Source organism: Phytophthora ramorum, assembly GCF_020800215.1.
Source record: "Phytophthora ramorum isolate Pr-102 chromosome Unknown Phyram_PR-102_s0004, whole genome shotgun sequence".
Classification (NCBI taxonomy): Eukaryota; Oomycota; class Peronosporomycetes; order Peronosporales; family Peronosporaceae; genus Phytophthora; species Phytophthora ramorum.
In genome coordinates, this window is record NW_027150650.1 from 2,321,130 (window position 1) to 2,335,876 (window position 14,747).

Genomic DNA, 14,747 nt, shown 5'->3' on the forward strand with positions numbered 1-14,747 from the left:
CTTGGGGACACACTTAGTCTGCGTAACTTCTGCTGCGCGATTGGGACTCCATCCATACTCTCCGTTATAGGCGCCGTTACAGGTCGTGCGGGTTCATCAACGTCTTACTGCTCCGCAGGTGCGCGAGCAACTCTGTGACGAGGACGCCCTGTGTGCGCAGCACGTCCAGCAACGTCTGGCGCTCCTTGGCGTCTTGCTCGCTCTTGTGCTTCTCCCAGGCAAGTCGTTCCTCCTCCAGCGCCACACGACGCTCCTCGAGACACAACTTCCGCTCTTCCAACGTTAGGGTCGAGTCCTCGGCGACCACGGTTTTGTCTACGCGTGGTCGCTTCGCCTCCTGCATGGGAACCGCAACGGGCGCGGCCGGCACTCGTAGCGGACGCTTGTTGCTGCCGTTCTGTTGCACCGGACTTGGACTGGGACTCGCGCGGGACTGGACTGGCGGCGCCGTCTGAGTCGGTGCAGGCGCGATGGGCATCAAAGATGTACCTGGTGGTGGCGTCGCAACTGCGGCGACAGGAGGCGGCGTGAGTCCCGCGGTCGACGGCATCACCATGCCAGCCGATCCCTCGAGCTCTGCCAGACTCTGCAGCGCAACCTGCAGCGCCGACTGCACGCGCTTCTCGCGCATGGCTCCCTTGTTGAGCGTGTGCTCGTCCACCTGCACAAAAGCAGTCACAAGTGGGTCAATCCTGGTGCAAAGTCCGCCAAACTTGTCCAGCAGCCGCGTCCTACCACTCTCGCCAGAATAGCCAGCAGCTTGTTGCGTAGGTCGAACTCCTCAGGCGAGCCGGAGCCGCGTAAACCCGACATCTCGCTCTTTCGGAACGCGTCCAGCAGCATGTCGACGCGCCGCTTGACGATGGCGTGGTCCAGCGCGCTGCCCCGCGTGAAGGCCACGCCCTTCAAGCTCTCGAGCGCTGTCTGCACGCGCGAGGCCACGGACATCCACGCTGAGCGCGTGCGGCCGTAGCCCGCGGCCCACGGGAAGCAGCGGATGACCTCGCGCACCAGCACCACGTCGAAGGCTGGCTTGAAGCGGAAGAGCCGCCGTTTGCCACCGTCGTCGTCCTCGGCGTGCAGCTCCTCCATCGCTTCCAGATGCTGCTTGGTGTCCTCCTGCTGCTGCTCCTCCTGACTCTGCATCATAGCGGCGTCTGTCTCCAGCGACTGGCGCTGTGTACGAACTGCCATGCGGGTGGAGGTACCGTAGCTTATATGACCGCACACAAAGGGCTACTCGGGCAACCCACTTCAAATGATTGCACCGATGTGATGTGGTTTTGTTTTGGTTGGTGGTGATATCATTCAAGTACATCTGGAGCGCGCAAATTTTTTCGAAAAGTTTTGGCCTCATTTGATCATTTATGAAGGGATTTAATCATATATTAAAGGTAAATGAACCTCTTACCTTCTTATCGTTATATCTATAAAAACAGGGCAAGTTGACCCCCAATTTGGATGCCAATCTTTCGGAGGAATCGCACGATTAACAACGATGTACACGAGGTTACAAGTATGCTTCGGGTTGATACTTTTCGCGATTTCTGCCGATGCGCTGGTTCTTGTGGATTGTCAAGTTTCAGCTCAATTGCTGCGTGTGGATCCTGGATCAGCCTCTGCGTTAGTCACTTGGTCGGCGTTCGATAACTCGCTCGAAGGTATAAGTGGCACTGCTAGTGTTGAAGCGTACGAGGTGCAATACGCAGGTATTGGTTCAGACGACTGGAAATCGTTGGGTGATTCGCTCACTGGTCTTCAAATTGATCCGAGCTCTGGCCCTGTGCCTAAGCAGAGCATTTTTACACGAGCGGATGACGGAGGCACTATCAACGACGGATACTTCAGACTAACTCTGACGTATGAAAGCTTCGTTCCGAGCGTTATGGGCGGACGATCCACCGCTGGGGCTGTGACTCCGATCGATTTTGTAAGAGTGCGAGCACTGCCAAGGCTGCGATCGGATCGCTGGAGCAGATCACTAAGGTACAAATGTTTCGGAATGCACTGAATGCCAACTGAGCTTTCGAGTGGGTTGTGCTGTTTGATGATATGGAAAGCGACACACAAGACCCGCTGCCGCTACTCTCGTTGTACACGCACACTTTGTCCCACGAAGATGGCAGTACCTACGAGTTGTTCCGAGCTCCCCCGGCCAAAATCACTGTATTTGCTCTAATACAAGCAAGTACGAGTCGGGGCTGCAGATCGACAGGACGTTCACTTTTCATGTACGTCTGCAGTACGCGGCATGCAGTGCCATTTGGCGTATCAGGTATTTGAGCATAGTCAGTATGGATACATTCCTGTTTAGTAGGGTATTGAATACGAGGCGCTCCAACCACGTATTCGGCTGGAGGATCTTTGGTCAGGGAGAGATCACCACTTGTTCGTTCTCCCTGCCAGCCCCAAGCACAATTTTCAGTCTCTCTTCCACCTGCTACCAAACTTGATAAACTAATAGCACTTGTTGGTCAAACCTGAATGACCCCGCGACGGACTGAGCTTAACAAGACGCACTAACCGCGGAGGTAAACCAGACTGAGTTCAAAGCTAGCTCGCACAGCTGCGTGCAGAAATCTCTGCTCTCCAAGCCGCAAATATGGAAGGCCTTGTTACCCTCGCATTGAAGAGCTTGCGGATAACCTCTCTTATATCCTCGTGTGTGGCTGAGTCGAAGACATCCAGCGACGGAAGAACAGAGGCTTGCTTTGGTGCCATTCCGCTCAGCACCTTGGCTACTTGATGGTCTTCTTTTGGAGTATTGAAGCCGTATGCGAAGACTTTGTTGGTCGTGGTCAAGTTCCAGGATCCGCGGTCGAATACCCACTGCGCCCTGAACTCGGAGCTCGCGTTCGCATGCTGCGCACCGCCACGTTTGAACGAATGATAGGCCAGCGGCTCTTCAAATTCAGCTGGGCCAACAACATGATCGAGCAAGCGGTTGGACAAGAGCGTGGACCCCAACTGTTGGTGTCGTGTGGGCGGTGGTGACGTATGAGAAGAATCTAGGGCGCCGCTGTCTTCAAGCAGGTCCAGCAATGGGATTGAGTCGATCAGCTCAACAGGGACGTCCTATGACCGCACTGGCAAGTGCTTTAGCAGCGCTGCGCACGGTGACTCCTGTGTGATCAAGGCCAGAGTGAGCCCCAGCAGCGGGTACGCCATGAAGTCTTCGTCCGGAATGAGCGACAACGTCTGCTCGTCTGACATCTTCACGCGGATGAAGCAGATAAAGAACGCGCCACCAACACCGATGGTGACCTACTGCTTCTGGACGAAGGTCAGGTTCGAAGAGCGCCCGAAGAGATACCACAAGAGGCACAACAGTACGGCATCTTGGTAGTCTGACGCACAGCAGGCCGTTGAATACAGATAGCTTGTCATCTGCTTGAGATCATCCTTCATGCATGCAATCGCTTTCTTGACAAACCCGCCACTCTTGCGTTTGATGCAGTGCTGTTCAAGGGTATACCACAAGCTGAGCAGCTACCGGTCCACAGCTCCACCTTGAACAGGGTACTCGTCGAGGAGCCAGCAATTCGCTTGGCGGAAATAGTGTGCGACGGAGTGACACGACAAGCGCAGCCCCCTTGCTCCTGCATGGAATGCCAGGTACACACCGAACTTTTCCATCAGAGTCACTAGGATGCCCCCCGCGTGGCTTGGGTTGGCAAAGAACGAAGCCTTGACATGCTCCATGGTCGTGCTCTCGGCGGAGAGGAGTGATTGAACGCATTTATGACCGTTGCGCGTGTGCGCTTGGTGTTGGCGGGCTTCAAGTCGTTCAGGCTCATTGCTCTTGGTCGGAGAAGCCGCAAATATGCGAGTGACACGTGGCAAACCCTCGCTTGTAGCACGATACACATATCTGGACGTCAGCTCCTACCAGATATGTCGGAATCGCTCAACATCCGACTGAAATGTAAAATCATGTGTTTATTGAATAAAATAAAATCGTTGATGTGATTTGACTCACCATAAACTATAGAGATGGTTTTGATTTGCCAAAACGATTAATGAACAGCCTCATTGGCTAATAAGCACCATAACATAAGATGAAGTTTGGTTAGAGAGAGATTGTTATTCATCCATACAGCGATAGAAGCTGCTCTAGCTCCATCAGGTCAGTGGAATCGAGGAGCACAACGGGAAGTACTCGTCACTGATCTTTCGCGTTGAGAACATGAGCGAAGTCGACCTAGCCAGCTATTACTGTGACGGACTCAAGCGCGCGACTCAAGCCTACGCCAAACAGCAGAATCAGACAACTCTGAGCGAAGCGGTGGACCAAATCGCCAAATACGAGATGTCCCAAATCTGCGGAGAGTATAGACTAAGTCGCGAGAAGCCGGAGCGCTAGCAACGTTTCGGTGAGCAGACGCGATCGTCAGCAAGAAGCCTTTCAAGTTGTCGTTAGAAAAAACCTGGACACTACACCCCAACCGACCAGTCCAAGGAAGGCCGTATCAGCGCTGACCACGTACTTAGACAACTTCATGTACAATTTGTTCTTCTTCAAAATTTCCAAGACGTCTTGAAGTGCTCGAAGATGTTCGTTGATATCCTTCGACTTCGTGAACACGTATATGTCATCGTAGAGCGAACGCGTGTGCGTCAGACCCTTGAACAACGATGATGTCAATTTATGCATTGTTGCTGGCGCGTTGCTGACACCCATGGGTAACACCAGGTATACGTACAATTCGCTGAGACTGTAGATGTCCATGGACAGAATCTGCAATGGATTGGGCTCTCGGTTCACCAAGCGCGCGTGGTGCATCTTACGCGCCTTGGATATCACGCATGCAACACAGTCGTAGATCCTCAAGCAGCAGTGTTAAGCTTTTCCCCAACGTATACCTTGTTTCTCGTCATCTCGAGGATATTATCCATACCCAAATGCCCAAAACGCTGGTGCCAAAGTTGTATCTTCTCCATGTCGGCCTCGGGCGCACACGGACTCCGGTAACGAGGCTGCTTGTTGCTTGCGGCACACGCAAGCGGTAGATGCCGTCACACATCTTGAATATGACAGCCTGCTCACTCGCAAAATGTGCGCAGTCTTTGGTCATCGGACACCACCAACCAAAACCTCTCCCACAACTGAAGCTGCCCAAGGCTGGCGATGTTGACTGCGGTGCTCTGAGAGTACACCATGTTCCGTAGATTGAGCTCCTCCGTCTTGGCCGTGGTGCAAGGGCAAACCCACAATACCAGACATCATTGTGTGCTCAGAGGAACCATTTGCAAAATCCAAGCGGTGGTGTGTGCTGTGCGTGAGGGCCATGAAGGCGCTCAAGTAAGCTTCCACGCATTAATTTTGCGCGGTGTTCGTCTGGACGGTCATGGACGGTGTAGACTCCATAGCCGCGTCACTTCGGCCCACGATGCTGGTCACATCCTTGTCCTTGTTCAGCATGTCGATCGTCAGGCCTCTGGTCTCTACGCGGTGGTGCCATTTTCGGCGGTGAGAGTAAGTCTCTCGGACGCGACTGGTAGCGCCGGGGCTTCCATGTCAATTGAAGGCATGTGTGACACATGCTGTGGGCCAGCAATCCCGTGCGCTGGTCCAGCATATCCTCATAGAGGTTCATCGATATGGCAAGGTGCAAGCCCATCATAGGCATGCAGTGGTCCATCAAACTGACGAGGTGTCAGCAACCCGGTGGAGTGGGTCCGTGGAATGCCGGCGGAGTCGGCCAGTGGAAGTATCCTTGTGGATGATGCGGCTGTTGATGAAGTTGCTGCATCACCAGCACAGGATAGAACACGGTGTTCCATGTAGGGTCGTGCACCACCATCGCGTTCGTTGTGTTGTGTATTGACATCATCCAGTTGAACGGGTAGGGGCGAGCGCGTGAGCGGTTGCACTGTCTGCTGTGTCGATCGCGAGTGCGAACGGTACCCCGTTCATGCGAGCGTGAGCGCCGAGCACCTCTTCCATGCCCAACCGAGCGCGAGCGCAATGTTCATCTGTCGCGAGCTGGCGAGCGCGACGTTCGTCTGTCATCAGTGGGTAAGCGCGTGCGCGAACGCGAGTTACGGTTCTAGCGCCCATCCTTGCTCCGCACACGCGCCATCATCCAGCTCGGCAAAAATGGATGTGGTTCTGGCATTCAAGGCTGGACAGCAGGTCGTGGTGGCACATTGTAGCCGGTTTGTTCACTCTACACCATCGTCTGCATGTTTAATGGATCTGCGTTCCCGATGTCTCCAACTCGAGGCTCTCCAGTAGCAGGTGTAGCCTCGGTCTCTACGATGTGCAGGGACTTCGCCGCCATTGGCACTGCAGCGGCCATGACAGAGTCCCACGCCTGCACACTAACTCGCGAGACATTCAATGGTTCGTTACAGGTCGCTGAGTCGCTGCTTGATAACTCGTGCAGGTAGTTGCGTCACGCGTTTTCGAGGACACTCTTCTTCACCGCTGCCGTACATAGATTCGTCTGCGGTTTCTGCATCTCAACAGGTTCTGATGTACATGGCGAGTGCACGGAAGCTACTAGTGCTCCTCTCGAGTCTCATTGACGATGGCGTGCCTCTCTATCGCCCTTCTTTTTCTGCAACTCAGGCTTCAGCTTGCGAGGGCATTCAGTATACCAGCGATTTAGCTCCCCACAGTTGCCGCTCGGAAACTTCTTTTTCTGCTAATGAATCCGATCTACTTTGTGGATGTTCTTTCGCTTATCGCTTCGTCCCTGTCGCTCTTGGTTCACTGCTGCAACTCGAAGTCCTTGTCGGCTGGGCAACTTGCCTGGAACTAGCGCCTTGCGGTTACGCGACTGCTCGATCGCTATAAGCTTGGTGATCACGCCCGAAACCGTGAGCTTTATGCAGTCGTGGGTGCACACCCAGATAGCATGATCACCCACCACACTAGGGCATACGGAGTGACGTTGGCCATCAGGATGCCCGCGTGCTCCCAGTCAGAAATGATGCCACCCTCCCGCCGAATGGGGCGTACAATCCGCTCCATTTCGCGAATGTAGACCTTAACACCCTCCCGTAGTTGCATATCACGGTTGTGCAGCTCCCACTTGGGGTATTGGCAGTTCTGATCACTCGGTGAGGTGGCGAACCTGCCAATGTCGTCGAGCAGCAAGGGTGGGCCATCCACATGTACCACCAGGTCCGCCATGCCGAAGCCTTCGCGCAGGCTGTCGCTCAGCGACCCCGATGTGGCCAAGAACGCAGTGTTGCACCGCATGACGTACCAGCCGGTTTACTAGGATTGCTTCAGAGCTAGCTCCCCATCATAACGTTCGCCACCAAAGGTAATATCGGACATCATGTTGTTCGCGAACTCCAGCGGCACCTGGAGTAACCACTGCCTGTACTGCTCTTGCTTGTGGAGATGTATCAATGAGACCTTGGACCTTATCACCGCCTTGGTGAATGACAGGAGCTTGTTATCATGGTAGCAGTCATGAGCTTGTGGCTGCAGCTCCATGGTGATCGACGAGTCGCTCTCAATTGGCGTTGAATTGAGGGTTCTGCTTCCCTGCTTCCATGCGTACGGGTGCCGCTTTTACCAGAGAGGTCGCTCTCTGCACTATTGTTGTGACTTGATCTGTGGGCACCGCCGATGCTACGCGCCACTCCAAGTCCTTGGCTACGCCGACTGCTTCTTTCGCTGTGGCGGCTTACACTGCTGCGGTGGCTAGCCACACTGCTGCAGCTCGTATGACTTGGGTTTTGGTGTGTGCAGCGACTGCTGTTGCCCTCGCTGTTTCGGCGGTTGTCGCGACTGCGGATCTGACTCGGGCTTGCGGTGCAATGGCTTGCTTGGGTGTAATGTCGGCCACGGCTCTCTCCCTCAGTTGCTTCTGCAAGCTCTCCTGCGCTCTCGCTTGAGTTTGATCTCGGGCATGGCCTTCTGGAGATTGGCTTGTTCGCGTGACAGCTCCAGAGTGAGTCTGGCCGGCCAATCCCGCCAAAACGGTTTGAATGTAAGGACTCACAGCTTGGAGGTCACTGAGAAGCCACAGGATTTCCTGAGATGTGAGAGGCGCGATTCATCGCGTGGCGCGCTACCAGTACTGGTAGTAACCGGTTGTTTGCTCAATATGACGGCTACTGCAGATGCCCCGTCGGTCGGGCCACGCTCATCAACGCCTGCAGATCGTTGCCTGCGCCACCCGAGTTTGAGCTCACAACCACTGAGCTATCGGTATGCGTTCTTTGGTCAGGGCGAACTGGGTCTTCCTGCTGGCTGCCTACAGCCGAGCTCTTCAGTTGCATGGCGGTCTCAGGTGCTTGGCTGTAGGGTCATAGGTCAACAGGCTGGTTAAGCTTGATGTAGGGCTCGATCAACACTTGCGTGCCGGGCAAAGGGCCTCGACAGGTCGGTGGTGCTGGCGGAGAAGGTCTGGGATCTGCGCAGCAGATCTGGAAGTAAGCCGTCAGGTGCGCATTACGTTCACACACCTCCCAGCTATAGAATAAACCATACAGATAGCATGTATATAATTGGGCGCGCCGCAGGCGTTCCTCTAGAATTCAGGCTCTATATATATATGCGCTGTTTTGCACATTCGTGAGCTCCGGACCGCGTAGCATCGCTCCACAGGGCATCTTTATGCGAGTCCGCTGAACTCTGGTTGCCATAGAGTGGTTACACCCCTCGCTGCGGCAGGTGCTGGCAGCTCACAGTCCGTTGCTAGAAGCTCATTTAAAGAAACGAGAAGCAATCACCAAGCTGTCATTATCTAGTCTGCCACTTTGCCGGAGCGAAGGCTCGCAAACAACTGTCCCTCCTCGTAAACGGAAAAGGGGGGCCCGACCGAAAAGGACCAGTTCGTGCCCGCGCTGTGGAGAGGCTTGGCGAGGACGTCGTCAAGTGCACAACGCTCCTACTGCTACTCCAGACGAAACGAATTCCAAGGAATCAGGCTGAGGGAAAACGCAGGCTTGGATGCCCCAAGAAAGCGAAATCTAAGTTAAAAGTGAGCTAACCTACGATCCTGTAGTTCTTCAGTGCGAAGTGATCAAGTGGGTCACATCCAATATATCATATATAATTCATGTAGACAATATAATCACGACGTATCGGTCTTAATGTGTTATATTATTCGGTAGTTGTATTACTCGAAAATACACTGTACACATCTCGTTTAATGTGAATAAACCCTGGACCGACTAGCCTAACGTGTAATTATCGCGGGATGTTGGCTTGGTTTACAACACTCTCCGAAATGCCATCTTTTTTACACACACTCTGCCCAGCGTTGTCACCAGCCGCAGATAACCGAATAGACTTTGGTATGACAATGGCTGGAATGTCTCTTGAACGCTTTTCTCGCCAAAGAGACCATTTACAATAATGCTCGTAATCACCTTTGAAAATAAAGGCTGACAACGTTCGAAAAGAACAGCGCTTTACTGGAACCGTATCGGGCATGAAGCTCGAATTTGGGACGGTGCTAACCGCGGACCTCTCGGCATTGAAGTGGGAAATTATTGTCACGACGAATCTGACGGATCTGCGGGTGTAGGGATATGTAATATCGCTATAGCATGTCAGCTTCATGTCATTATCAGAGAGAGCAGTTTCGATGTCAGTGGTGCATTGGTTGTTCTTAGCCGTACAAGCGTCAGAACGTTCACAATGCATCGCAGTTGAAGGGCAAATAGGAAGGCGAAGGGTATCACCTCGCCACACCCAACGTATCGGTGTCCTGGATTCGGTGGGAGACCACACTATATTCGTTTCAAAATCCACTCGTCAAAGAGATCAGAATTGAATTCCCGGGTGCCCTCGATCCACACGACCCCTTGGTTCATCCCAAAAAGTTGGTTCCGAAAGTGCTGTGCTACTACGCGCTGTGTCATATCGTAGGCACGAAGGTGACACTCGGAATGACCGGATCCGAGTAAATAACCCTACACACACCTGTCGCGATCCAAACCAATCCCGGTCCGGAACGATCTTAATGTCGACTAGCCAAAAGAAACACTCCCAGAAGATCCCGCTTCTTTTTATGATGAATAGTACGTTTTATTTTTTACATATTTGTATGTAGTGTTAGGGATTTTACGGGCCTCGGACCTCTCTACAAGCATAATGTGACAACGCCCGTAAAATCTCCGACGCAGCCCTGTTTCCTTCGCACGCGTCTCATAGCCATTGGCAAATAGATTTTCTGAGGTGGACGACACAAACAACACGCAGGTAATTTATCAGTTTTAGTAGGGGTTTTTTATTCAACAAACAACATCGGCTATACTCTTTCCTTTCTTAAACGATAATGTATTTTTTCGGGATATATGTGTTTTCGCCAAATCCTACTACCGCTCACATCACCTCATTAGCTTCAAAATAAAATTCAGAAAATAATACCGGCGAAATGTTGTAATATCTGCACTCGAGCAACAATGGATTATATTTGAAACTACTACTCTGGCCCACATAAGAGTCAGTTAACGTCATTACTGTGGATAACAATTGATTGGTCATTAATGTGTTTCAAATCTTGCGCTTGGTCATAAACATTGACCCAGCAAAATCACCGCGAAAAACCTCAAAATTTACAGCAATGTCGTGAAGCCCCACGGTGCGCCAAACGAGTAAGCAACACATAAACGCGTAGGAAATCGTTTGTAGATTATGACGGTACCAATTATAGTTAATATCACCAAAAATAAAAGACAGTTCGGAAAAAACTAATGACACAACTCGCCTAATTGAATTGGACTATCCTCTTCCCATTTATTCTGTTTTTAGAAAATCAATAGCATCCCTCGATAGCTCAGAATCTCGGCTATTTTTTTTTGCGGTAACGACCCCCCCCCCCCCCCTCCCCCCCTCCCTCCCTAATAAAGTTTTCTGTGAAATGTTATGGCTTCATCATGCATATTTTTACCACGCTGTTGTTTTGGGATATAAACCTGGACCTGAAGTCGATTCGAAGTGGGGTATGATTGCAAGGAATGTAGTTCTGCATCGGCAGGACAGACGGTCTGCTGCTCGATTTGCGTTCCTTTCTACTAATTGCCTGTGGGTTTCGTCAGCAGATTATACCGGACGAAACTGAAATTCTCCATGAAACTCGTGTAAACTACGGATTCAACATACACGACACGGTGGGTGCAGCCGGGACTGCTGCGCGTCGCTCTTCCGTCCGTGCTGCAAGTTGTGGCTTCGGTCCACCGGGCACACGACTTCTTTACACCTGCCCATAGGCCGCTTGCTTTGGTAGTCGAAACATGCATGTAGAGCGAACACCCGTAGATCGAAAGAATAAATCTAAGAATGTCCGAGCGAGACTAGATAAGCCACTCCGCTGTCACTTGAGCGAACTTCTTTGGCCCACCGAAGAAGGTAGACAACGCCGTCGGGTCGCTGCACAATCACAGGTGCTTTAACATTATATTGACGGAGCCGACAGGACTCCACACACGAAGGATTTCGGTGTCAGCCATTGTGCGGAAAAAATCCAAATTTTGACAATACTCTTCAAGAATGGTGGCAAAAAGGCCACCGAACGGCTATTATCCACGTGCATCAGACTCTTGCGAGCTCCAACTTGACTCCAGATCTCCATTGGAATAACGTATCCTTCGTCAATAGGTAGTAGAAAGGGTATGCTGTACAGACTTGGCCACCACCCAGACTCGGTGTAGCGGGGCTACACAGTCGGTTCACCTCCTACCTTAGTGCAACACGCACTAATGGATACATTCAGATTGACCACCTCACAGGGTGGTCCACATTCATAACAAAGACATATGACTCGTAGAAAGCAACATCTTTCTACCAATGAGAGTCATTCAATAGATAGGGGTTCTGCCAGCCATCCGATGGCAGAACCCCTCATTAGAAATATCATTTTTAATAGGAAACCCAGTTAACATTCAATTCAGTTCTCATTTAGCACCAAAGCTATCATTTAGCCCCTTTATTTAGGTTTAATTATACTTGTGGATACAAGTATACTTAATTTAAGGTTAAAAAAATACTCCTACAAGTGTGAACACGTGTAAGCAAAAGTAGTGGGTCTAAGCAGACCCATTACACTCGGGCTCAGCCGTGAACTCGACCGCCGTCCCAGACCTGACCGCCACCCCAGGCTCGGCCACTACTCAGATCCGGCTGAGTACTCGATCGCCAATCCTGACTCGTAGACCTTGCTCCCGAGCACGGACCCGAACTCGGACTCAAACTACCCCGCGGTCGGACAAGTAGTCGAGCCTCTTTCTCTCCTCTCAAATAGCCACCGAGGCCTTCCGCCCTTCTCTCGGCGTCCCCAACACCAAGCCCTGTACGAACTAGTACAGCAAGACATTTTTGAGGAGAAAAACGCAATTTTGATGATTGATGAATTGGTGGATTTGGTATAAAATGGATAATACCCTGGTCGATATCTACAAGTGCATTTACTTGAACACACGATTAGAAGATTTCGCGGCCTGTATCGTATGGAACCTTTTTCTCGGAGTACAAGAAGAGAGCGTGATGATGCTGTTCTCGTATTCTATCATTCCGCCGATGGAGTCCCCCCCCCCCCCCATGAATACGTGAGGCTGCCTTTGTCAAATGCGCATGTACGACAATTACTACAGATGTGCAAAAAGGATAGTGTTCCTGAGTTATTTGAAGAAAAGAGTCGTAGGGACAACAAAGAGCAACATGGGTTTTACGGGGCGAATCTGAAAGTTAGCACGTAGCACTGACTTGATTTTAGTGGTCCACACTGTGTTATTCCCCAATGAGATGCTCACCAAACCGCTAAATCACTCCTGTGTGATTATGGGGTTATATGTGCTCGTCCCTAACTGTATGTATATTTAGCATTTCCTCTCTTAAATTACCATTCATACCGTCATTAGATTAATTTACTTGCGGGAATCTCAGTGAATGATGAGGCATCACAACAACACAAACATTTCGGTGTTGTCGAGGGGCAAATCAGGGGGGGGGGGGGGGGGGGGCAACAAACCTGGGTGTGGTTTTTGTCATACTGTACACGGTATTACATGTCTTGGCCGCTGTATGTGGTCCACATGTGAATATTGTGCGTCTTTGAGTCAATCGACCATATTAAGTACGATGTCGTTCTTACAGGAGAGTTTAGGATGCTAATTTAATTTTTGCTCCATGCCTGCAAGTGCTCTGCCTGTAGTGGTCGTGGATGACCACCACCACTGTCTGCCGGACATCCATTTGGTGCGTGTTCGCCAAATACGGTGGAGGTAGCCACCTCGCTATTAATTAACTCCAATCAACTTGACAGGCCATCCGCCAGCGTCGCCTGCCGTTCTCAAACATCCACGTGCTGCATGTAGACGCCCATCCAGACTTGTCCTTTCCCACGGCCTTGAACACCGAGGTGATTTTCCACCCAGAGACGCTCTACGACGAGCTGGACGAGTCGGTCGCAGGTTCAAATCCGACCCTACAATCTGAAAACTTCTAGGCGACTTACGAATGGATGTACGTCAGGGATCGCCGAGTTTCTGCTGCCGCTGGTGTTCGCGGGGCACGTGAACCAAATCACTTGGCTCAAGCCTGCGTGGGCGACGCAGGTGCGTTTGACACTGTGGCTGTGTCCACGATAGAAAATGCTGATGGTTATGCTGCAGATGCCGGCGGGGTCTTTCAAGCAGCTTGTCATCGGAAAGCGCAAGGTTTCTGGTTAAGTGACGCAGGGCTGGTGGCTGGGAACAGAAGGTTGTTGGCTAACTGTACGGGACGGTTGTTGTGTAGGTGCGATGGGGGTCACGAGTGAACTGCCTCATTTCGTGGAGGATGAACTGTTCTGTGCTGTAGAGGACATGGACGCGTCCTCTGTCCGGTGAGTGTTTGGGCATTAAAGTCACTGTCGTGTACTGAACTGTGTGTTTTGCATTCACTGGGTAGGAATTGGGACTTGTTTGCTACGGAGCCGAGTTCGTCGAAGGACTCGAGTGCTGTAGCAACTGAGGCGATCGACAACGCTCGACAAAAGTCAAAAGGCTTCGTCCTCGATATCGATCTGGACTACTTCTCGACTTGGGACCCGTTCCGCAAAGGTAGTTTGGTCTGGTATCGAGCCTCAAGCTATGTTGTTTGGCTGACGCTTGGTGCTGGAAAAATCTACAGACTTGGAGACGCGCATTGGAAAATCGGCGGTGATGATCGTGACGCAAGTCTTTTCCAGTGTTCGCTACAAGCGAGCTCCTCTCGAAGTCGTGACTGCTAAGCACCGAAACTCGGAGAGAAGGACGTTTTGCGAGCTCATAAAACGTCTTCAGGCAGCCGACACGCAGGAAGACAACACAAGTCGCAGAGCGGAGTGGGCAAACATCGTGAACGAGCTCGCGCTGCTGTATTCAGAAGACGTGGATGCTGAAGCACTCCTAGGCGAGTTCACCCAAGTATTAGAGCAATTTCGAGACGATGAGAGTGCAAGGCACGAGATCTGGACTGCTGGTCCCTTCCTGGATCTTCCTCACCACGAAAGCTCCCAGGAGGAAATTGAGCGCATGGTCAACGAGTTGGAACAGTTTCTTCGGAAACACGCACTGGACACTGCAAACCCTCCCGCGATTGTGACGATTGCGAAGTCCACAGGCGATGAATATCTGCCGCCGCACCAGTTGGATGTCGTGCTGGCCAGTGTGCTGCGAATGCTTGAACGAGTCTATGGGGAGCTAGCGATAAAATTTATCGACTATGAGTCTGTGGAAGATTCAGATGATGACGATAAGTAGGCAAGTACTCCGAGCGAGTAAAGTACACGCACGTAGTAGATCAGTTCCGTCGT

At 51.7% G+C, this 14,747-nt stretch overlaps 3 protein-coding genes across 3 annotated transcripts; 1 reads left to right on the plus strand and 2 right to left on the minus strand.

Moving 5' to 3' along the window:
• Positions 1-76: 76 nt before the first annotated feature.
• On the minus strand, positions 77-1,194 carry KRP23_5257 (uncharacterized protein; the record flags this gene model as incomplete). Its single annotated transcript, XM_067890302.1, has 2 exons — positions 77-661; positions 736-1,194. The coding sequence occupies 2 exons, from the start codon at positions 1,192-1,194 to the stop codon at positions 77-79; spliced, it is 1,044 nt and encodes a 347-aa protein (XP_067746862.1).
• A 5,638-nt stretch (positions 1,195-6,832) lies between these two features.
• Positions 6,833-7,210, minus strand: KRP23_5258 (uncharacterized protein; the record flags this gene model as incomplete). Its single annotated transcript, XM_067890303.1, has 1 exon — positions 6,833-7,210. One exon carries the CDS (start codon positions 7,208-7,210, stop codon positions 6,833-6,835), a length of 378 nt encoding a protein of 125 aa, XP_067746863.1.
• Positions 7,211-13,099: 5,889 nt separating this feature from the next.
• Positions 13,100-14,694, plus strand: KRP23_5259 (UPF0489 protein C5orf22-like protein; the record flags this gene model as incomplete). Its single annotated transcript, XM_067890304.1, has 7 exons — positions 13,100-13,168; positions 13,236-13,383; positions 13,445-13,527; positions 13,585-13,636; positions 13,709-13,796; positions 13,862-14,013; positions 14,084-14,694. The coding sequence occupies 7 exons, from the start codon at positions 13,100-13,102 to the stop codon at positions 14,692-14,694; spliced, it is 1,203 nt and encodes a 400-aa protein (XP_067746864.1).
• Positions 14,695-14,747: the final 53 nt, after the last annotated feature.